Below are 24882 nucleotides of genomic sequence, written 5' to 3'. Positions count from 1 at the left end.
TCTCGCGCCGAAATCTCCGCGCGTGACGTCACGGATCTCAAAGTGTATTTTTCTTATTTTGGCGACAGTGGCTCAACGAAATTTTCTAATGATTGTTATATTAAGTCTACGGCCCGCTCAGAGGTCAGTGTATACTCTATTTTTACTGGTTACAAGCTACGTAGAACCTAGTAGACTCCGTCAAAATCTATGACGTCACGACGTTTGGTGCGGGAATTTCAAGGTGGCGTCACCACCAGCATTTTATCGCCTATTTAAGTGTCTGCTTGCGGTATGCGTCATAATTTTGGAATTGTGGAAGAGTAATGTACTCATATGAGAAAAATCTTTTTTTTTCTATTTCTTTAGTGTCCCTTTAATGTAGCGAAGGCTGATTAAACAGCGGAGCTGACGGCATCAGCGCGCCTTCCCCCCGCTTTCGCAAATGCTTATTATTATTAGTGATTCGAAGGAAAAGGAAGAAGGCACCTAATTTCTGCAGCCCAATAGGGAGCACGGCGCAGTGCCTTAGGGGGTAGGGGGAAGTGGGAGAAAAGAAGAGAAGAAAGAGAAATAAACGCTTGGCGCGCCCTTTCTCCTCTCTCACCAGCATCACATGTGCTCGAGCGAGCGCAACCAATCAGTCGACTCCTTTCACCAGCACAGCCAATCGTGCTCCTGCTCTCTCCTCTACACACCATCTGCTCCCCTCCCGCCATAGCTTTGCCTTTGCCATCATCCTCTCTATCCATTTTCACCTCTCTTCATATCGCTACCTTTGCTTTACTAGGCTCAACTCGCTACAGTTGCCTTCCCTTTCAACCGCTTAGCTTCTCCCATGCTCTCCCTCTCGTCAGGATTCGCTCTCGCAGCTGTGCTAGAAAGTGTGGACAACGGATCCCCAGGGCTTCAAACAGCTCCGGTGACAACGTTAGAAGGCAGCGGTATTTCCTTCTCAAAGGCGGATGAGCACAAGCCTGCACCAATGGGCGCGCACTCGGGACTGACGTCATGAGCGGGACGACCGGGGGCTCCGCCTTCGGAGAACATCGGCGCGTGCATGAGCGGGACTATTTCTTTAGTCGCGGAGGCGATCGGCTGCCGCGCTTCGGTCTTCTGGGTGGGGCCTCTCCTGCCTTCTTAAGTTGTATACGACTATAGAATAACGAAGACTGCTTTGTTGCGTGTCCTTGTTAAAGAGCCCCTAAACAGCCTCTGAAAACACAACGAACGAGCGCGTTATTCTCTCCTGACGTTTCATGTCTTTTCGGCACAATTCGCGACGCCAGCAGTCTCTTGTCGTGACGTCATGACGAAATATATAGGCTCTCGATTGGTCCAAATACGGTCCAAATACTTTGCCATACGGTCGCATGCTCGCTCTGCCTTGTCTCGCATGGCTATCGTGCGTGATCGACTGATTTCACTTTGTTTTGTGCGTTTTCGACATGCGCAAGCGCCGATAACAGCGCGTAGCCGAAAAGCGCGAAATCCTGATAGGCTCAACGCTTAGTACTGACCATTGTCCTCGGGTTTTGTGGTGGCGAGGAGGAGATGGCGCCTGTAATAAGGGTAGTGAAGACGAGAGAGAAACCACTCTCTCGTCTTTGAACTTCGAAGTGCGTCACAGTATCCGCTTTTTTTTTCACGGCGCCCCCGCGCATGCGCTCTCTCCTAGCGGAAAAGTCGCGAGACATCTCATCATTTCGGAGGCTTTGCATGCGCTCTCCCCTAGCGGAAACGTCGCGGGACGTCTCATCTCGGAGGCTTTGCTTCTGGCAGTACCGGTTGTCCCGGCCTCTACTAAACCCCTACCAAAACGGCAGAGGGCAGCACAGGAAAATGAAAGAGGCGGATTGCTAATATTCCGACCCGTCGTGGTTGCTCGGTTGCTATGGCGTTGTGCCGTTGAGCACCATCGAGGTCCTGTGTTCGATCCGGGCCACAGCAACCGCCATTCTGATGAATTCAAGGACTCTCGTGAATCGTACGTGCTTTCAATGCACGCTAAAGAATTCCTAAATGAAAGAGCTCCAAGTCAACCTTGAATGAACGTCAGTGTACCTGATTATGCGCATACGCACAACGCCCATCGCAGCCGCGGAGGGGAGGAGGTTCGTTGTCCCGGGATCCATCAACCCCAGCGTGGGTGTGTGCCAAAGTTATAGGATCTACTCTACTCTACTCTACTCTACTCTACTCTACTCTACTCCATCACCGACCCGACTGAGCGGAGCGCAGACGGTCCAATTCGCTTCGTATTCGTTGCGGCCCAGCGCACTTTGCTTCTCGGGAAACGCAAGATCCCATCCTTTTTGTATGTTCGTGCGTGTGTTTGTGTGTATGCGTGTATATATCCACATGCACGCCCCTGGTCGCTGGTATTGATGTTAAGCCTATGAATAAAGTGGTGTTCCTGGACGCTACTGCGGGTCCAGTCCCGATAGTGTCTACGTCTCTTGATCTGGAAGGCGGGACAGAAGGGTGGTCCACCTACCTTGGCAAACGAGAGCGCAGACAAGGAGCAGGATCATCGGTGTCTGGGCAACCATGACGGGCAGGTGACCGCGCTACGCGACCATATGTTTCGCCCTCTTTCTTCTTCTGTCACGCACTCTCGCGCCCACGCTCCCTCGAGCACTTCGGCCGTGCCCTCTCGTGCAAATAGTTCAATGACGATCATAATGAAGCTACTGAGCGTGCCTTAATTACTTTCACCGTCGTGTTGTCGATGTTCGCTCGCATATATTAATGAGACCGACAACTGGACAAAACGTGCGATTAGATCCTGGTAGAAATGAAAAGACCATGAAGTGTATAGTGACAGATTCCAGCATCCTTTTCGCGTTGTGAGTAGGATTTATAATATTAAATTGTGTTTAAAGGTTAGAAAAACCGGTATGTCGCGCAGCCTAGCGGAAGAGCCTTGAAGCTGAATTATGAAGTCGGTCACTTTGGTGTGCGTATATATAGTCACGTAGTCTGATGCTGTCATGCGCGCCATAATTGGTCCTCAAAAATAGAGTATGTATATTATTATCTATCCCCGCTTTGTTGTGTGCTGCCTACGAGGTAAAATGAGTTGCACGGTCAGAAGCAGCGCTGCCTTCGCGGCCGTCAGTGGCCCATGTCCAAACGCGGCGCATGCGCGCGGTGTGCACGCATGCGCAGTAAACCGCCGCGCTCGAACACGAAACGCTCTCGCGCTCACCGTTTGCAGCATGTGTTGTCAAGTGTGTATAAATCTTCATATTCGCCGCAGATAGAAACATTCTAGTTAAAAATGTTTGATGGCGTTTTCCGCGTTGCCATTCCCTGGCTAGACACTCTGACCAGTTAGCTTTCCGTTGCGCTAAAGAAAATAGGTGCCCTAAAAATTGGTTGTCAGTCCCTTAAGGCGAAAGCCTTAGATGCCTAATAAAACGCGAAAAGTGATCATCGGCGGCGTCAACACGAGAATGCAAAAATGTCATCACGTAATGACGTCATCATGATGTCACATGATGACGTCATCGCAAAGGTGAGCCGTTTCGGGATGGATGGATGAATGGATAAACAACTTTATTGCGGTCCTTCAGGGCGGCAGTGCGAAACTACGTTGGATGCAGAAAACCTTACCGCGAGACATCCTTGAGCACCAACGGCTTGAGCGACGACAGTACAGTCCACCCCACCCTGATCTATCCGGGCGGGACTCTTACGACTGGCGCCGTATACAAACACATACATATCCGAACCTTTCTTTGAAACATGCCATTCACCCCACAATGTACAGCGATAGCTGTCCGTGGTGCGGAGGCAGGCCCACTCTCGCCCACATAACGTGGGATTGCCAGAACAGGCCACCCGAAATTAACTCGCCGCAAATAGCCGGCAAAATTTCCGGAAGGGAGCAGTGGGAGACTTTGCTCGCCAGCGGGGATCGGGTGGTGCAACTAGCACTCCTCGACCAGGCGCGGCGGGCCGCTCAAGCCAGTGGAGCCCTGGAATAGGGGCCCCACCCACCCGCTCCCTAAACACTTTTTTCTTTTCTTTTTTTTTCCTCAATAAACGTTTTGATATATATATTGAGGAGGAGGGGGAGGATCAATACAGTCGACTGAGAAGAAAAAATAGCGTAGCTTGCACAACATCCCCCAGCGTTGGCATTAGCCATGTGTAGGGACACAACAACAACAACTGGAGGTGCAATGCTAAAAAGGCTGTTGCAAATTTTCTCTTTATTTCTTCCTCTATTTCTTTCTTCTCTCTGTTTTTTCTATCTTTTTTTCTTTGTTAATTTCTATTTATCTCTCTATCTCTATTTCTTTCTATTTCTTGCTCCTTCCATCTTTCTTCCTTGTTCATCACTTTCTCTCTCTCCATCTCTCTCTATTTCTCGCTTGCTTCCTCCTCCTTCCTATCCTTTTTCTCTGTCGCTCTATTTTTTGTCTCTGTCTCTTTTTCTCTTTCTGCATTTCTTTCTCTCTGTCATTCTTTCTATGCTATGTTTTACTCTCCCCTCTTCCTTTCCATCTTCGTCACCTTCACGCTCACTTCCCTTTCCCACCCCCTTGCTACACTATACATACAAGGCTATGCTGCGCTCTACTAGCTTGCCTGGATAGCCGGGTGTTTAGGCCGCTCGCATTCGGATTGAGGGTACGCGTGTACGAATCCCGCCTCGTGAAGAATTTTTTTCGGCAAGAATTTCTCTTTCCTTTCTCTCTCTCTTTCTCTGTACACGTTCTCTCACCCATCAGTGTTATTACAGGCCACGCCTGAGAAATCGGCGCACGTGTTCTGGGAGCGAAGCAGAAGAGGACGAAGATGAAGATGAAGAAGAAGATGTAGAGAACGCGTGCCAGTTCATGATGATTATCATTTCTGTTTCCGACAGACAAATCACGGCGAGCTTAAACAGCGTATTTGTTAAAAAGCAACTCGTTCTTGTGTAGCGATTGTAGTAGTTCTAAATCCTGCGCTAAATGCAGCTCCACTACTATGAAACCTGAGGAATTAGTAAGTGCGTAGCACGGGCACCCACCGATTCCCTCTCGTAGTGTTCCCACTTATGTGTAACCAAACCGCCGATGGCGTCAGTGTTTCAGGTAAGCATGCACGGTTTCCCTGGCACGAGTATAATCTTGTTAGTGATAGATTCGCAAACTCGGTGTGCGACATGCGCGCTACTTTTTGCTGCGCTTTATCAAGTTCCTGCTTGGTATACGGCAATTGAGATACGTGTCGTCTGCAGCGAGTTCCGTCAGATTGTTTCCCCTTTCAGAGGTAGCGATGAAGCACCGGAGAAGCACAGGCGGGAGGAGCAAGGCGGAAGAATAAACTTTATTGATAAGAAACGGGAGTGGGAACCTCGCTCGCTCCTGCGAGGCGGTGGCGCCCTCCCTTGCGCGGCGCAGGCTGTGAGCCGCATGTTTCCGAAGCGTTTTTTAGCGATATTAAGTTAATTATTGCGATTACTTCCAGGTTAATTCTGTTAATTATATTGTTACGAGTCAGGAGGCGTTTATTGAGAACGCTCAGCGGCGGAGCACTGGATGGAGTGAGCCTACGGAAGCAACAACAAAGTCCTCGTCGTCTTCTCCCACAGCTTCTCTTTCTCGCTCCAGAGGCGCCGTAACAATGTTATTTTAGACCTTGTTCGTTTATTTTAATCCGGTTTTGAGTATTGCTGCCGTGTAGGCCTGTATTGACCATTTGATTTTGAGCGCAACCATGCGACATGAGATACTTGATGGACGACAAGCCAGGCCCCTAAAGTGCTACGCACCATAAGAGAGTGTGTGACTTTGGGGTTCACTGGTGCAGCTTTCTTGGTCAGACAACCTGGAAAAGTTTGGTGCTACACTTCTCACCCCCCGCAGACGTGCCGGCGCGAACGCCTGTGCTTAGCACAAAACAAATAAAACCACGCCCCAACGCCTCTGCATCTGACGTTCAGTTCACGGGTATATCTAAAGAAAAACTCCGAATGATCGCATGCATTGTGGAAACCGATTTCATGCGAAGCAGTCAGCTGCCTACGCTGCATCTTTTCTTGCTGTGAGGTTACGAGGTGGACCGACGACCTTGTGTAAAAAAAAAAGGCATATCGAGGGCTTACCAGGCACGTCGACAACACTCCATGGCACCTTAGCAGGTTGCTTACGGTCCGACCTTAGGTCGGCATTGGAATAGAAGCTCGAGCGAGTTGGTAGGCATCGATACTTGTAGATGTTCACGCTTCACGATGTTCGGACGATAGACAAAAGGACTTGACGGGGCAGGCATATGGGTGTGCACACCCCCCAAAACTTTATCGTGTCGATGTTTAGTGCGTTTTATGGATGCAATGCGGTAATATCCATAATGGCTCAATGCGGTAGATGGCTGGCCGGAAAATCGCCAAAAAATGGCCAAAAAATCGCCGATTTTTTGGCCATGTCAAAGTAATGGTGCTTTTATGTTCCTGAGACGCTCCTGTACGGGCCCGATAGCAGAAATACTCGGCAAATTGGAGAATAATTTTAAATAAGCTAAAAAGCGCAATACCGAAACCCAATCTGTAGTCTACGTATGACGTAAGCGTTGTTACGAACGAACCGGAAGTCGTGCAAGGCATGCCGGTCACGCCGGCGCGGAGTATGAAAACTGTGACAGCCGGGACTAGCAGGCGCACAGTGGAGAGGTGAGCACGCCGCGCATCAGCTGTAATGTCTGCGACTGACAGTGCCGCGTCTAATAATGACAGTGTCTCGGCCAGCACAGCAGACGCTCGCTGTAGCGGCCGAAGTTAGCGGTGCCCTCGGCTGCGTCACTTCCGCCGCCTCCCCAATACTGACGTCACAGACGCAATGTTGGCAATAATTGTGGGAAGCCAGGAAGGCGTTTGCAGACAATCTTTAAAATTCATTCGCAAACAATCTGCGCATGTCTCAAGCCTGTAATTTAGCATAAATGACGGAAACGTGCAAAGGAACGCACCCAGTGAATTCCTTGAGATCCATCGACCTCGAAAAATCGCCGGAGTTGGCCTTTAAGAGAAATAATAAAACACAGAAACGGAATTTAACAGCGAAGCTGTTCAGGCTAGCCGTAATGTGTGTGGCCTACCAGAAAACGGATATGTGCCAATCAGAAAACTATCACCATCATAAACGGGTATGTGCCACAGAAATTGGGTAAATCCCACCACTCGTCAACTAAAGATGAAGAAGGCAACATTTAGCCCAACAAATGGCTGAGAAGCGATGGCGGCGAGCCGAAGACACGTCTCATAATCAGGGAACGGGAAAGGCCACGGCGGCTGCGAGAAGACCCCGAAGCGATGGAAGGCCGACGTCAACGACAGTGCCCGTAGATCTGAGAGTTGCAAACGCTTGGTTTCAGCGCGAGGTTCTGTCTCGGGAGTTTCGACATCCGTGTCGTGTCTGTTACAGTCTGGTTTAACTCGAACCTCTGTACGCTGAGGTTCAACGTAGAAACAACCCAGAATCACCTAGCTAAACCTTGCAACGACCTAGAAGCAACCTAGGGAACAAACTGCATCAACTAGCTAAGACTAGATACAACCTAGAAGCAACCATCTTAGTCTTCAGAATGGTCCAGTTTCGCTGTTTCGAGCTTTGCTCGGCTTAGCGCAACTTCGGCAATTTTGTATCTTTTTTTTTACTTCTAATCGCAGCGAGATGCCAGACTTATCTGCCGCAATTCCGCATGCGTTCGTGTTCTCGCCATTGCCGCGTCGTGCCAATGCCACACTGTAAGCAAAAAAAAGCCGAGATGGGAGTAAATGGACTTGTCCTCTAGCGCACGCCCCGATGGGGGTTTTATATACTCCGTCCAGGGGAGTAAAAAATTTACCCCCCTTAAGGACGGAGGTTTTGGATGGACTGAGGGGGGTTTGTTTACATCCATAGGGGAGCTTTTCCAGGTAAGTATGGGAGTAAATTTTTATAACCATCGAAAAAAAAATGCTTTTCGCTGTCGCACCATGCACCAGAGAATCTTTAATTAAATTAGCACCGAAACACGCAAATTCGATCACACGTACACAAACATGCACACAACATTCGCAAAGTAATACAACACTCAAACTGACAACCGCTCGCCCCGCGCTTCACAATCAAACTTTGGTCACCGAGTATATATAGGCACCACATCTTGACCTCCAATGTAGCTCGGATGGGACACTCCTTTTCCGCGTAATTATGCACCAAACATTCATGGCGTACGTGTATATTTGTGGTGGGCTTATAGATACTACTGAGGTACACCCGTCTTTTACTGTAAACCCGCTTAACATTCAACGCCTTTTTAATTAGCGAATTTTGATTATCAGCTGGCACTCTGTCGCATGGGATGTATCCGCCTTAGCAGTACAGTGCGTGAGTCCGTAAAATGCACCTAATCGTACACGAACCACGAGCGGCAGTGCACGAACGCTTCAGCAGCACACATTCAGCAACACCGACGAAGAACCGCGCCGCGCCGCCGGTATACCGCGTTGTTGCCGACGGCGTCGCTAGGCCTCTCGCAGGAGTACGGCACGGCTATACGACGAACAGCAGCTCGCGATCACAAAATGCTTGCTGCTGTGCAGTTTTCGTCGCCGTTATTTTACACACACAATAAAAAACAGGTGTCCGCTATCCGCGTTAAGCTACGGAGCGATGCACTTACAACGAACGAGACGGCTCGTAGTCGCGGTTCCTGTTGCTCGCAGTGCAGCGGCGGCCGCATGTTGGTTCAGTCTAGTACACTGTAGTTCAATCTATCTCGTATCGGCGCTCGCCTTCTCGCTATACATTTGACAACGGTGGTTGCATGGCGCAAAGAGACAATTTAAACTTACTCATTCCAGCAGCTTTTATTTTCTGTGAAACATAATCTTTGCTTCACCGGTGGCCGGTGCGAGCTATACACAGAACTCGCCATGGCGACCGGTGTAGCTGTGCGAGTTCACTACGCGCCGCCGGATTGGTACCGACGACGTAGCGAAGCCTTCTTACCGCTTAGAAGTTGCAGCCGGTGGAACATCGGTTCGGTGACACTCCGAGAAGCAAGCGTTGCCGGTGGTCGGGGCGAGCGCGTCGCCGGCGCAGCTCTCACACCGGCCGCCGGCCGGCTTGATGCCGACGACGTAGCGAAGCCTACTTCTTACTGCTTCGAAGTTTTAGCCGGTGAAACTCCAGAAACAACCCGCTGACGATCGCAACAGCTTACTTTTGTTACCGATGAAACTATTCTTCGCAGTTCTTCGTAACTCGGCACGTTGAAGCGAGGTATCCGTGGCGTGTCGGAGGCTTGCACTCGTGTGCATGGGCACTGCCGCTTGACGGGAGAACAAACACGGGACAGCCAGCTCGATGTGTTCGCGGTCGGACGCTGGCGCGAGTTGAACTTGTCTCTGACCAGAACGGTTCAGTGGAGAAAATAGTCCTACACGTCTACACAAACCAACCGGCCGTTGCAAATCCTCGCTGCAAATCGTCGCTGCAAACAGATGCCTGTACACACACGCACATTCACACACGCACGCACATCACGACCAAAAATGGTTTCTAAAACTCCCATAGGGAGTTTCTAACCACGTGATCTAAAACTCCGTGGGGAGTTTAACAAGGTCATGTCGTTCATAAACTCCCTCATTAAGCAAGGGGCGTTTTACGACGACATGTGCCGACTTCACCCCGCTACCACGGAGTAAATGATTGGGGCATGGGGGTTTTAGGGGCTCATATGCTGGAAAAGCTCCCATCTCGGCTAATTTTCGTTTACAGTGCAGCCCCGACAACGCTTGGCGCCTTTTCGGTGCCTTTTTGGTCCATCGTCCCTTACAGCAGTTCTAGCTGTGCGATGCGGTGTAACGATACGTGATCCGAGCCAGCCTCTCCAAACGTGTGCGCACTGAGGAGTCCATCCCACAGAAACGAACGCCGAAACGACACGGCTCGTCAACGCGGATACACGGGGCTAGTGACAAGGATTTCAAGATCGCCTTCTTGCATCACGGTTTCTCGGCTCATAATGAACCAATTTAAAACATTCTTGTGGTAAAACGCTCTTCATTGGGCACGTAACAACGCCCAGTGGCTAACTACAATTTCTCATGTGAGCTCGGAGCGGCTTTTTCAGAAGTAAATTGCAAAGAAAACAATAGCCGCGTGTGCATCACACTTATTTATTTTGATCCAAACCTTCCTTACCCCTGACGGCACTGCACGGTTTCGCATTCGTTCTCCACCTTCCCGCGGCTGCACAGAGGGACCTCCTGTTCCCTGCCCACCACCACACGCAGGTCTTCAAGGCTCTTCTTGACTTCCTTGGGCACTCTGTACTGGACAACCGGCTGTACAAGCCACCCGCCACGTCCTCGGCAATGGACGCCACTCTACTTCTTCTTTCTGATTCCCATCTTCATTTCTCTCTCCCCATTCGCCTGCAGACGCTGAGACGGGCTTCCATTCAGGTTCACTGCTGCTAGCGGTTGTTTTTCCCGAAGTTGGTTGAACTAGAGGGCTACTGTTGAACCACATAGAGTTTTAAAAGGTCAATATTGCCCGGTAACATGAATAACGGTTTCAAACTGCACTTGAAAGCGAAATTTGAGGTTAAATAGTGCTCATATAAGCGCCGTTTTTGAAAATAGGCATTTATAGGCACTTATAGGCATTTAGGCACGAACCCCAAAAATAGGCATTTATAGGCACTATAAAAACACTATAAAAGCCCTTCTTAACCTCTAATTCATGCTCATATATCAAAGTGCACGATAGGAGCGCAAGGAACAAAAAAGGCATTTGCCTAAAATCCGGTCTCTAGTAATAATAATAACAATGCACTAGAAACACTACTTCGACTAGGAGCGAACAAGATAAAATATAAGATACGTAGACTTGAATATGTGCAAGAAAGTGCAGTACTTATTACGAAAAAGAAAAGGTGCATTCACTCTTACCTAAATTTAAAAAACGCTATTAGTGAGCACCTCCTAGAATTGTATTCATGCATAAAATTGTGTGGGTAATGTATAAGAAGTGTTGCTTGCAATACTGTTACGTGCATATCAAGTATATGTGTGGTTGTCCCAGTGTATGCTACGTGGAAGTAACTATACTTGTTCTATAATGCTATTAAGCACTGCTAACCAAATTCTATCTCTACACACACACTCACGCACGCATATATATATATATATATATATATATATATATATATATATATATATATATATATATATATATATATATATATATATATATATATATATATATATATATATATATATATATATATATATATATATATATATATATATATATATATATATATATGACAAATTCTTTTGTCGCAGCGTCGGACTGCTGTCGGCCTGCCAGGCATTGACCACGAAAGCACGGGCGGAATCGCTTTTTTTTAAGACGCACCGACTCCTTGTGTGGAGGTTTGGGCCATCGCCACACAAAGCTTCATGAAAGCCGCATAATTCGCCATGAGAAACTGTACGGACATGCTTCTCGTGGAAGTGGATGTAGCAGATGCATTGCTGGCACCTGCGCCTTTTCGTGCCCAAAAGACAGGCCGTCCGAAGAGAAAGCGCAAGGGCTGGTCCATACCACGTGCTGATCGTGAAATTTTTTACGTGGGGGAAACGAAGAACTCCCCCGAGAGGCTGCGACTAGCTGCGACAACACAAAAACGATGTCCGCAAGTTCGCGTGACAAAGGAGTACACTCGCTGAGCATAGCATGGTAAACGACCACCGCGTCGAATTCGACAACTCCCACGTCGTCGACTTAAGCGGCATTCTGTGGAATTCTGGCCGATCCAGGCGACAGCCGGCAATGTCAACCAGTCTACAGGTGCGCTGCCGATCGAGAGTCGCCTTATTGTGGAGAATAGGCGTGACCCCCGGCTGGAAAAAAACCCTGAAAAAGAATGCGAGCGAGACGCGAAACGTAGAATTTTTTCTGTGTGGCGAACTCAAAAACAAAAAATCTTTTTAACTCACTAGTTTAATACCGCTGTCACACGAACAGCCTTAACCGCGGTTAAGCTAACAACCGTAACGGCTGGCTAACCACGGTTGCAGGTGGCTACACGGCAGACATTACCGCAGTTAGTGTACTAATCGTGGTTATTGGAAACGGGTGATTCCACGAGAGATCGACACGGATCCGAAAAAGATATTTTAGATTTGATTGAATATTTTATATTTTATGCATGGTCCCATGCGAGTAGCCCGAAAACGAACTTAATTTTCTTATTAACTGCATAATTTACGAGGGAAGAAATATCAAACATATTCAATCCGGAGGGACCAATTTCATTACCAATCGTTCTCAAAAGTTCACGACGTTGTAAAACACAAATATTATCATTACAAAGAAGATATTTTGAGTATGAAATCTATGCGCAACAAAGAGTAAAGTAACATTGTTTGAAACTTGTAGAGATAACGAAACTGTTTTTGAAAAATGTCTAAATATGCGACATGGTATAGTAGCTACAAAGTTGATAAGGCTTATCAACTTTGTTTTAAAAATAAATTTTGCTTTTTCTATCTGCAACTGCAGCGAAGTTTCTGGTTATTGAACTCCTGAGCGAGTGAGGCTGATCTTGAACACCCTCACATAAACGCTCGCAATTTTTGCGGTAATTATTCAGGTTAAAGTGAACAAAAAATGTTTATGCACAGATATTTTTTTACGTGACTAGCCCATTTAAGCATTTCTATACTACTACAAAATTCGCGCATCTATTTTGCTAGCAGAAGCACACCATCAGAATTATTGTAAATTTCTTGAGGTTTCATTGATGCTTTCTTTGCGAATAGCGTTGATGATTGAATCTCATATTCTGTATAATGTCACATTGAGAAAAATGGCTTCACCATGTGCCAGAGTCAGAAGCCATCACACGTAACTCTAAAGGCAACTTTAAGCCACTATACCATTGCTAACGTCCGGTACATTTGAGCAAGTAATACTCGTTAAATCAGCATTTTGCGTATATTCGTTGTTTGGGTTAGAAGTTTTACGTGAAACATAAACAATCATAAATTTTAATCGATGTGTCTTTGCTGCAGGAACCCACAATAACAATAATTTAAATCTGAAATTAATTTCAGATTTAAATTATTGTTATTGTGGGTTCCTGCAGCAAAGACACATCGATTAAAATTTATGATTGCGGAGTAACGGCAGAGGTAACGTCCGTTACTTTTTTTCGGTAACGGTAACGGTAACGCGTTACATTTTTTTGTAAGTAACGTAGGGCGGTAACGCGTTCCTTTTTAGGGGCGAAGCTCCTTAAAGCGGCACCCGTTCGTCCCCGTCGTAGTGCGTAACCAGTCTTAACGCTAGTACCAGATCTTGATCTCCAAGGTGGTGCCGGTGGGAGATTTCTCCTGTGCGTTGTTGAACAATAAAAAATTCGCAGCGTGCGCGTTAACTAAAAGCCGAATTCTTCTGTCTCTCATTCCCCATTAGCAGCCATTGGCATGTTCCAGTAGGAAACGTTAGTAGAAGTGTAAGTGTTAGCTAAAAGCCGACTTCTTCTGTCTCTCATTCCCATTAGCAGCCATTGTTTACCTCCAAAGTAGTGCCTGGTGAGATTTCTCCTGTGCGTGATTAAACAATAAAAATTTTGTTCAAAACGCCGTTGACTGATGAAATAAACCAACGAAAGACGCCAGATGTTTTTTAAAAGCAAAACGAAAAGACGCCAGATATTTCTAAAGCAAAACGAAAAGACGCCAGCTGCTTAACGAAAGACGCCAGATGTTTTCTAAAGCAATGGTTTTCTAAACAATGAAAATTCACAGCGTCATGTAAAATTAAAGTGAGCTGCAAGTCGTCATAACTCTCATCGAACCTTTAGTATAAACGCGCCCGATCTCACGTCGGTGATGATGTACTGGGCAGAATTCACGGAAGATTCACGGTTTACCGATGAACCTCCGCAGCTTCGCCCACTCATCATCATTCACTCCGTGGATATGCTGCGATTTTTTTTTATAGTGTAACGAGTAACGTATTTAGTTACTTTTTTTTCAGTAACGCCTACAACACTGCTAATAAATGTGTCTTGGAGTTCGTCCCCGGGCGCTTCTTTATTTGCATGACAGCCACAAAAGCCCTACATCGTCATCACCCATTAACCTTTAAAGGTCCCTCTTCTGGGGTATTACATAGGGGGGACTATGCAATGTTTATTACATTGTTATAAAAGCATGCATAGGCAACAGTGCAACAGACATTGCCCAAATCTGACGCCTGTATGGGTTTCTTTTTTTTTTTTTTGCTAGCCCCGCCACGGTGGTCTAGTGGTTATGGCGCTCGACTGCTGACCCGAACGTCGCGCGATCGAATCCCGGCTGCGGCGGCTGCATTTTCGATGGAGGCGAAAATGTTTGAGGCCCGTGTACTTAGATTTAGGTGCACGTTAAAGAACCCCAGGTGGTCAAAATTTCCGGAGCCCTCATCTACGGCGTCTCTCATAATCATATCATGGTTTTGGGACGTTAAACCCCAGATATTATTATTCTTTTTTTTTGCTACGCAGTTTCAGGAATCAGCAATTACATGTATAAAATATGGGGAATTAAATTCGGTTCCTTATACAGGAAACATCCAGATGTTCAGCTTTTATTTTGACAACACAAGACATCCCATGTTTTACGGTCTTTTATTTACAGTGAAAAGGAATAAAACCGATCCAAGCTGTTATTTTGGCTTCATCAGCGAACTCCTGAAAAAAGATAGAAAATTTGCATTAGCAGTGGCCACCAGAATTGCACAAAATAAGTGAAGTGAGCTGCACTTTATGCATCAAAAAGATGTGACTCACTGGTTTAGTGCTTTCGATCCTCCGCTAAGCAGGATGTATGGACTTTGCAACTCTTTCTGTTTCTCTTGAAGTAACTTGAGCGTACTCAGTGGGGTGTCAGTGGAGCTCATCTGCTTCAATTTCTGCAAGAGGCATCAGTGCAAAGAAATAATATTCAGCATGTCACACGAGACAATATCTAAACCAAGTAAAGTCAACATACATCCGTGTTAAGGCAACATCGATGAAAATCTCAGAAAGCATAGGAGGAAATTTATTTGCTTTCATGTTTCTTTTTGTTTTCCTTTTTTTTTTTTGAACATGGGGGAATTTTCAAGGATACAAGAATAGGTCGCATCCACCAGTGGTGAAACTGCCGTTCTCCCTTAAAGAATATGACATTCATCCCACCTTTACTTCTAATTTTCATGTAATGCCTCATGCAAGGTCCCCAATAAAACGCAAATAGAGCAGTTTCATGTGCCAAAATCACAACATCTTTAGTCATGCAGTAGTGGGGGATTCCAGATTCATTTTGAACCGCCGGAGCTCTTGTAATGTGCACCTAAATCTAAGTACACTGGCATCTATGCGTTCCCCCACCCTTCCAATCAAACTGTGACCACCGTGGCTGGGAGTAAAACCTGTACCCCTGTGCTTAGTGGTGCAATGCCTTAGTTGCTAAGCTGCCATGGCAAAATGCAAAGCATACTTTACGGGACCTCAAAGGTAATATCAATAGATATCAATAATCGGGGTCACCGATAAAATAATCTGCCTTCCTCCTATGCTTTCTTCCTCTGTGTAGCCCCTTGCAACATGCATTCTGATAGACTGTTTATAAATGCATGAAATTTGCACAATTTAACGGCAAAGTTCTGGAGACTCAGTTTAAAGCGACTTGAAGTGTTCGAATACACTATGTTGTATTTCACAGCAATTAATTTAAATTACAACATAGATATAATTATCTGATTATTGTACAGTTAGTCATGCCATGTTGCTTCATTAGACGAATTCAATGACCGACTCAAATTATGTGCAATATTAATCTGCGGGCAGCAAGCACTCCCAAAAAGAATTAAAATATATTTTGAAATTCCTGGTGAAATGCCCCACATCCAACGTCTCATTAAACATGGTACTACCTTCCCTAAGGTAATCGCGCGTAGCAGAATATTTCAACCACAAGTGATATATAAGAAGTTTAGGTAGCAATGTTTATAATTTACCATGAGCCCAGAAGTGGTCTCTTAATTGCCACTAGCACACATAAATGGCAAACTGTGTCGCAAAAGGTTAGAAAAGAGTGCCATACCACGGCCTGGTCGAGTTTCTTTGCCCGCTTGTCGACCTTGTTCTTTCCTGAGCCCTTGCCATGGAACTTATGCGACAGGTAGCGGAAAGCCTCCTTGGCGTTCAGTATCCGTCCACCGTCGTCGATGTACTCGAGCTTCACATCCGGCTTGTACGAGTCCTTCTCCTTAAAGTCTGACACCGGGCCGCAGTAACGCTCTCGGCGGCTCGCTTTGTCGTCATCGCTGTATGGATGCAAGAGAAGAAAAAAAAATGGCTGCCACCTGCAACGTGCCCTAGCACTAATCCTAATGTTGTAGCGTGACTAAAATTTCAAAAATAGAAAAAAGAAAGCAGACAGTCCTGCTTCAGCTTGGACAATCCACAAATAAAAGAATATAAATCACTGACAGGGAAGAATCAGGCAAACTGAGGGGCTCGACTTTTTTATAGAGCACGGCTCTTAGGCACACATTCCTGCGTTGAAGCGGCAATGCCGTCGCCGTTGCCATCGGTAGTGTAACCGATAGACATGAAAAAATAAAATGTGAAAAAAATACCCAGGATCTAATGGGATTTGAACCTGGGCCCTCTGCGTGGCAGTCGAGTATTCTACCACAGAGCTACGCTGGTGCTTGAAACTGATTTGCAATAAGACCCTACACAGGCATCATGTCGGGCAAGGAATTGCGTTAACCTATGTATAGCATGGCAGATGAGTAAAATAACAACCAGTCATCACACAATGCTAATTGCACGAGTGTGTGGTTTAATGCTTTCCACCCACTGCAAAGTGCTCAGCCGTAACTCTTCTTCATCATCAGCCACATGCAGCATCAACAAAGTGCACACAATACCTTACAGATGTGTAGCGGGTACCTCGCTTATCCGCAGAAAGATGAATAATGGCGTAGTGGGTGCTGTCCTATTTCGCAAAAATTATGATTTATGGTGCAGTCGATATCTTGCGGAAAGCCAAAACTTCAAACACAGTTGGCCTTGCCCTAACACTAAGCTGCGCTCAGAATTCGCATTAGGCAGTATCGCAATCATCAGTGAACCTTTTTTCCTATTTGAACAATTTTTAAAAGAAAACGTAAAAGCAAAGCTCAATATCGCCGATAGAGACAAGAGAAATATAAACTAGAAATGAAGCTTAGAGCGACAGAAAGCTCATCATAAAAGGAGGTAAGGAACGCGTGCAAACACAATAGAAGAGATCAAGAGAACACAAACAACGGCTTTTGTGTTGTCTTTTTTAAATTTTATTTATTTATTTATTTATTTATTTACAAAAATACTGCAGGCCTGTGAAGGGCCCATGCAGGAGGGGCATCATGTCAGAACAATATGAAGTAAACATTCATAACAATATGCCTGCATGAATAAACAAAGCAACACGGTACATAAAGCAAAGTCACAGAGTAGTCAGTATTGAAAGGTACAGCAACTCAACATCAGAGTAAGTACATTTAGGCATTGTACAGAATCTAAGGAATTTTTATGGTATTACCTGGACAATTAAGTCAGTGCCATGTAGAGATGCGAGAGGCAAACAATTCCATTAAGATTTCTTTTTTCCATGTTTGCATGCCTCAACTCCTTTAATGATGCATGAACTAGAATACAGGGGCATAATCGAATGGAAGGAATGGGGGAAGCGTCGACCCCCCGTGCGTGTGCGTATATGAACATAAATCCAAAATTTTCCAGGCGGGGGTGGGTAGGGTAGTTAACGCCCCTGACTTTCCCGCTACACCTATGCTAAAGAAGTAATGATTACACAGAACTATAAGGAAGATTAACGAACTGTTAATCTTCTTTTGCTTACATTGGTCTAGTATAAATTGAACTGACACAGTTCCTTCCCATCTAAAAAGGTCAACTTACTTCTCAAACATTCTTTCCGCACTGAATGAAACGTAAAAAATCGCATAACTGTCCTTGAGGTGATATCCTGGGCATTTTCAAATTCCGCGAATGGCGATTTCTGATTGGCCTCGAGGGCTGCCACTGCCTCTCTGATTGGCTTAAATTTCGCCTTTACGAAATTTGGCAGTGTCCAGAATAGCACCACTGATCTAGCTGAGCTAACTTACATCCAGTGATCGGAAGCTAGCTCTACCTAGCGGAGAACCGAGGCACTGTGCCAGTCAATGTTTCAAATTTCGCGCCACTTCTGCAACACGGTTAGAATTTGACACAATACGCTTCCGTCGCATCCATGTAAGCATCGATGATGACATACAATGCACAACGATAGTCTAGATTACATTTTCGTTTGAAGGCTGTTGCCTTTAAAAAGTAAAAATTACGTGCATCGTTGAAGGTCAGATTAATTACTAATCCATAATCAATTTATAAAAGTAATACGTACGACACACCATTCCAGTCGACTAAAACGACAAGAAACGAGATTTGTGAAGCTGTGACGACAGTAACACTCGTTTCTACCGCGCACAGTGCACCCAGGCGTTTCGCCCTGCGCGCCACAATCGCGCACAAGAAATAAACGAGTAAACAAACAATACGTCACTGTAATAGCTGTATTGCAGCATATAGTTAAAACGTCGTTCAGTTACCAGAAAGTGCCAAACGATTCACGCGGCGCGTTTTCTTCCACGCACAAATCGCGACAACCAAGTTTGCATAATTCACGCGGATGGGCCTCGCGTGGTCAGTTACTATTTCGCTAAACCGCGCTAAAAACGCGCAGATACCGCCGGTTTCAATTAAAAGGCCAATCCGCAGAAGCCTCAGCAATCGGAAGAGTACAAGAAAACCCATGTAATCTACATCAATTAGCTGCGGTAACGCGACAACAAACGGGGTCGCAATTACTGGGAGGTCGAAACGGGGGTACTATATATACCCGATGGCGTACACTTACTGACGTGTTGTATAAAAGGAGAGACGGTTAGCACTCCCCTTGATAAGGACGGAATGGCCCCTGGGCCTCAACACACATACGGTTAAGGCACAGCCGCTTACTTCGCGGCACTTAACCACATTTTTTTTCCAAAAATACAATGTGCCCAATCCAACGTTACTAGAACAAACTCAGTTTCAAAGCTCCACATCTCCGCCAGCGGAGGAGGGTGGTCCGAACGGCGGTCGCGAGAACTAGCGGCGCTGCAGTTCCGTCTTGCGCCACTATCGGCGCGTCGTCTGCTGCCACAGCATAACGCTGCGGTCCGCCGCGCAGTTGCTCGCGGCAACTGCGCGGCAACTTTCTTATTGTACTAGTTGGGTGGATACTTAGGTGGATATGCATAAGGTCGTCTGTATGCATTGGCCCGCGTGCGTTGTTCATTGAATGGCTAAGAATCGATGTTCGGTCTATATTGCCACGCCGACTTCTTGTTTTATTTTGATGTATTCGGGTTTGACCAGCAAGGACGGTTATCAACGCTCGACGCTGTCCGCGAAGCAGTGTTCGAGAAGCTTCGCGATTGTAGTAGATCGTTTTGTTAACATTGCGCGCCGCACGCGAATGTTCCAGCTTTGTCGAGAGATACCGCCACCACCAGCGATATCGCTGGAAAGTTCGATAGCGCCTGTATAAAAGCCGCCGCGCTTGACCGCTTGTCAGTTGATCGACGGTCGACGCTCTGTTCCCCGCTATCAGTGTATTTCTGTCGTGTGACTTTCAGTTTCCCGGCCACAAGTTAGGCCAAATGAAGAGTTTCATCTCGGACCTGCTGACTGCTGCCTTTGTCGACGTCATGACCCTGTGACAATATTCGAGCTGTCTACATTGCGCTTAACTTCCAAGCATATGAGTTTCTAAGCCAATGATGGTTTTCAGCGTAATTTTTATAACTACCACCACAATTTTAGCCGCTGCCGTCTTATCTAGACCAAAAACAACCCAACACGTTTGTAAAAGCCTTTATAGAGTACAAAGAAGCGTACTTACTCGAGATACAACAACAACAACAACAACAACAACAACAACAATAATAATAATAATAATAATAATAATAATAATAATAATAATAATAATAATAATAATAATAATAATAATAATAAATAATATCTGGGGTTTTAACGTCCCAAAACCACGATATGATTATGAGAGACGCCGTAGTGGAGAGCTCCGGAAATTTAGACCACCTGGGTTCTTTAACGTGCACCTAAATCTAAGCACACGGGCCTCAAACATTTTCGCCTCCATCAAAAATGCAGCAGCCGCGGCCAGGATTCGATCCCGCCACCTTCGGATCAGCAGTCGAGAGCCATAACCACTAGACCACCGTGGCGGGGCAAGAGATACAGAAACGTCCTAGAAAAACAGTACTCATGTTGTCTACAATTTATTGAAAGAAACTTTCTCCAAAAACATTACCAATGCTTTGCAATGTTTACAAGATACGTTTTCGCGACGGTTAAAGGGATACTGACCCAGAATCGGAAAATTTTACGAGAACTCGGTAAATGAAATCTCAGTGTGCTATTACGTCGAATAGATGTCGACTCTGAGCAATTTTTTCAGCGGATAGTTGTATTTTCGATGTCTCATCTTGATACGTCGCATCCTTCTACGGTGCCTTAAACAATTCGAACAGATCGGCCGTGATGTGAGCACCGAGCAGTTATTCGCACGTACTCTGTCGCTAGAAGAGTCGTCAGTATTGAACTTCAGTTTTCCGACTTCACCGAGCAGATATTCCATGCCCGCAGCACTTCTTACACTGTACGACAGCCGTTTGCGTTTCGTGCTGTAGCCGTTCACTACGCAGTTAAACTGCTCGCCAACTACAATCATCTTTTGCACAAGTAAGTCTCCATTCCCGAAGCAAAGTGTGGGATTGGGCTAGTTGGTATTAAGTTATTAAACTGCTCAGCGCAAAAAATTTTGCACGGTACACATAGAAAAGACGAGGACCAGCGCTGGTCCTCGTCTTTTCTATGTGTACCGTGCCAAATTTTTGCGCTGAGCAGCCCGTTCCCGAGCCCGCGAGTGTAAAATATTCCGCGCATCTTGTTCAATACCTCGTCGTAAAATCTCTCGAAAATCCACTGCTTTGAAGGCATAGCGACAGCTGACAACTGATCGAATGTCAGTGTGATGCAACCCTCAGTCTCGGTAGCGTATATAGGTAATCGCCTGCCTTTCGTTTTGCTGTTCTATTTCTGGCGGCTCCTCCAAACTGGGCACTGGACTCTCGCGGGACGCCATGCGTTTTGGGGGGATTTGCGCCTAAACCCCGAACATTTTGGCTTTGAAATGTGGGGTGGAAGTGCTGGGAACAAGCGCGGCACGGCACCGGGTGCGCGTTTCCACTTTCCACGTGGGATCAAAACTTCTTGTCCCGCAACGACACGACGATAGTGCTTTACAATGTCGTCACTCTCAAAATGAACGTCACAGACCTTGCATTTCGCAGTAAGCTTTCTATCTTTGTGATGCAAAGCTTGAATGGCGTAGGGTCTTTTGGAGGTCCGAAGAAGTGTCGTGAAGCGGAGTCGTCGTTGCGGTAGCCGCTCTTGCAGCCCGGCGCAAAGCAAGTCGGCATACCGCACTGTTAATCTGTTCGCCCTCGTTACGCTTCGTACATCATGCACGTGTCTTCGTACAAGACGCTAAGCCTGGTCAAGAACAGTCGCAAAAATGACGAGCTAACAAAGCGCAGACGACGCTGTAACCCGCGTGCGCTCGTACATCGGCGGCGCCGATCACAAGCGCCAGCCGCGGGGAGCTAGACGTGACTGCAGCGCCACTAGTTCTCACGACCGCCACGCGGACCGCCTCTCCGGCGGAGCTTTTAAACTGAGTTTGTTCTAGTAACGTTGGCCCAATCAGTATTTGCGAGGAAGGTGATACGTGCCTTCACCAAAAGTGAAGATAATTAATGAGGGCAGAGGTACAGCGTCTGGTACCACCACGTACACCTTGCACGCAATGCGTCAGATGCGTGCCGTAGCGTCGGTGGCGAAGTACACGGGGGCGCTACGAGCAGTGGCGATGCGGAACGCGCGAAATTTGAACCTCTCAAGCCACGTGCGTTGCTTCCTTGACAAGATTGATCAGACGAGAACGATGCGCGGAGCTTGAATAGGCGACATTGCTAAACGGTTGACATAAGAAAATAAAAGGTTACTGACTGCCGCTAAAATGTTAAAAAGCAAGGACATAAACAAAAAGATAATCATAATCCAGCCAGCTCCACCTCGCGAACACCCGAGAGAGTGAAGCTGATGCCCAGGGGCGTAGCCAGACATTTTTTCGGGGGGGAGGGGGTTCAACCATTATGTATGATCAACCATACTTTATGTATGTTCGTGCGTGCTGATGCCCCTCCTTCATCCCGCTATATCGCACTTCCATGTTTTTCAAGTCTTCCTTTCGTTGGTGCTTAGCTTCGGCCTCCCTTGCGCGAACATCGCGGTTGGCTTGGCGACGACACGCCCGTTCTCGCGTCAGCTGTCGCTGACGCTCACGTCGGGCGGCTTCATCGGGAGAACGAGAAATGTCTGCCATTCTGAAAGCGCAAACTCCTGAACACCGACACTGACACGCTTTTTTATACTCCACTGAGAGCCTCACCCACACCCCATCTTGGCGCGTTTCTCGAAGGTTCACCCCTCCTCCGAACCTCGACATCCTCGGCCATCGCCCTCGGCTCTCGCAGCACGGTGCGGCCCTCCCTTTCCTACCGAGCTTAACTCTCGCCACACTGCGAGGCCACGTGATCACCGCTACGTCAACGGACGGGGAAGCCCCGTCGGGAGCCGGTTGCGGGAATCGAAGGTTTCTACTACGAGATTATTTTCTCTTTATGAAATTATCTTCGGTTTTCTATGTGACTGTTTTAATTTGTTAGTACGTTTTTATATTTGCTACATGCAGCTGCCTCTTATGGTTATTCTTAGGTATATCCTCCCAAACATGCAGTTATCACAAAAAGAAGAAGAACAGAGCCTTGCTCACTTAATAGATCAACAGGCAAAGTGGAATAGCACTGCTATTTAATGGCAGAGCATGCATCAGGATCATATCTATCTTGCCAAGTGAATATGCCTCAAAACCCTCACTAGCTTCAATTCAGAAAACGTGTCAGAGCATAATTCAATCATGCTTAACGAAACATTGTTTATTACTAGTTATTAAGTGATCATTACACATGCTGCAACATCTGCAACTACTAGCCACTGCGAGTAAATGCTTTTACTGACCTTGCGGCATAAAGTGATTAATGTAACAAAGACTCTCGGTAAATGGAAATTGCTTAAACAGAACAACTTTGATTTGGGTGGTTTTGTACGCAATTGTGCATCTACACGTCTTTCTCTGTAAATGAGACTACTGTCAAATGCAACATATCTCCCCTGTCATAGGATGGTAATTCTTTGGGCCAGTTGGTGGTTCATGCATTACTATGCTGTGCGCCTTTAACTTCCCTGTCACTTCAGGTTACGTTGAATGAGGTTATACTGTATGTAATCAGTACCAACCACACAATAAAAAGGACAACAAAAGATTAAAGGCTCCTTTAAGGGGTTGCTAATGACATAAAGCTGTTTTCATCCATACAAGTGGCTTTTGTATTTGTATTTATTAGCTGGAACAGCCAGTATTGTGCTGCTGTTGATTTTAGGCGTGTGGACAAATTTTTTTAGGTACCTTCCCAGGCATAGGTGTGCGCATGGGGGGGGGGGGGTGCAATGTCAGCGCCACACATTGACATAATTGGGAGGGGGGCGCTGCAACGAACCTTGGCCCCCCTGAAGGGGAACCCTGCGCACGCCTATGTTCCCGGCTACATCACTGGTTGATTTTGTCAAAGAGGTTCAAAGTCTATGCCTTGTCCAGTCACCTTTGGTCGTTCCTACCAGCCTCTATCACTGTCAAACCTTATTTGTGCTTTTTTTTTAACATAAAGGCAGTCCACAGGTACTTACTAGAACTTCTCCTCGATGGTGTATGATTGTGCATGCAGGTCACTGTGCTTCTTGCTCTCCTCGATTTTCTTCTCTCCAGTCTCGATGTAGCCTGTGGGGCATCTCATTTGGTCAACACATATGCCAGAGCCACAAGCAGAGAGGCTTCGCAGCGAGCATTCATTACGCATCGCTAAAATCAAGCAACTACAGCACGCAGGCTTCAGCTAGGTTCGATCAGGGATGTCATTGAGGAGAGCTCATAGATCATCAATACAGCCGATCCACAACAAACATCAATTCAACATATTACTACATAAAACAAAACAAATATGATTTGTTTCTGGCTGATATCAATGTATAATGAATTCATATACTCATAACAAATATAAAATTTAAGAGAGGTATTCTTGTCAAATTTGACTTTATCGAGCTTTGACTATACGTACAGTGGTAGTATGTGAACCAAGGTCCAAAGGTGGCTTAAATTAACGTTAATGGCTTAAATTAATTTAAGAAAAAAAAAAGGAACAGCGCTTGTGTTTGTGTCTTTTTATGTGTACGTATTTGTTGCCCTTTTGTGCGCTGCCTAGTCGAAGTGATGCAAGAAAGAAATCGCAACATGGTCAACAGCTGTCATTGTCAGAGAGCGCCACTACCAAAGAAATCGCTTCACATTTGTCGGAAGCATGCATGCGTTTAGCCAATGCATTTGACCTATTTCTCATACCATTATAGCCAGATCACCCTAACACATCAAATTCAATCTTGCACTTTATGGGCACATAGAGCTCAACCTATTCTTGGCAAAACAAATAAATGGGAAAGTTCACTCTCTGTGTTATTAATTTAAGAAGGAAGTTCTTTAGCATTAGACACAGCTGCAACAACAGGTACTTTTTTTTTTAATAA

General features: G+C 46.2%; 2 protein-coding genes and 1 non-coding gene across 4 annotated transcripts in view; 1 reads left to right on the top strand and 2 right to left on the bottom strand.

Moving 5' to 3' along the window:
* The window catches only part of LOC119375055 (protein Skeletor, isoforms B/C-like), a 44581-nt gene extending 42050 nt beyond the window's left edge, over positions 1-2531 (bottom strand). Inside the window, exon 1 of the mRNA XM_049411136.1 lies at positions 2477-2531. Within this exon, the coding sequence (XP_049267093.1) occupies positions 2477-2531 (55 nt within the window). The remainder of the gene's footprint in view (positions 1-2476) is intronic.
* A 7716-nt stretch (positions 2532-10247) lies between these two features.
* The window catches only part of LOC119374338 (U4/U6.U5 tri-snRNP-associated protein 1), a 32412-nt gene continuing 17777 nt past the window's right edge, over positions 10248-24882 (bottom strand). The window contains exons 18-21 of one of the 2 annotated variants that reach the window (XM_037644414.2): positions 23992-24082; positions 16109-16331; positions 14812-14933; positions 14635-14712 (exon numbers count right to left, since the gene is read on the bottom strand). In XM_037644414.2, coding sequence (XP_037500342.1) covers positions 14688-14712; positions 14812-14933; positions 16109-16331; positions 23992-24082 — 461 coding nt within the window. In that variant the 3' untranslated portion in view covers positions 14635-14687. Of the gene's footprint in view, positions 10483-14634; positions 14713-14811; positions 14934-16108; positions 16332-23991; positions 24083-24882 lie in introns of those variants that run through there. The other variant, XM_049410980.1, reaches the window with a different exon arrangement.
* Positions 18981-19103, top strand: LOC119375673 (U6atac minor spliceosomal RNA). The gene has a single exon (XR_005180422.1). It is a non-coding gene; the product is annotated as a U6atac minor spliceosomal RNA (small nuclear RNA).

Source organism: Rhipicephalus sanguineus, chromosome 11 (assembly GCF_013339695.2).
Source record: "Rhipicephalus sanguineus isolate Rsan-2018 chromosome 11, BIME_Rsan_1.4, whole genome shotgun sequence".
Classification (NCBI taxonomy): Eukaryota; Metazoa; Arthropoda; class Arachnida; order Ixodida; family Ixodidae; genus Rhipicephalus; species Rhipicephalus sanguineus.
Note: the sequence above shows the minus strand (reverse complement) of the source record. Positions and strands in the feature narration are given on the sequence as shown.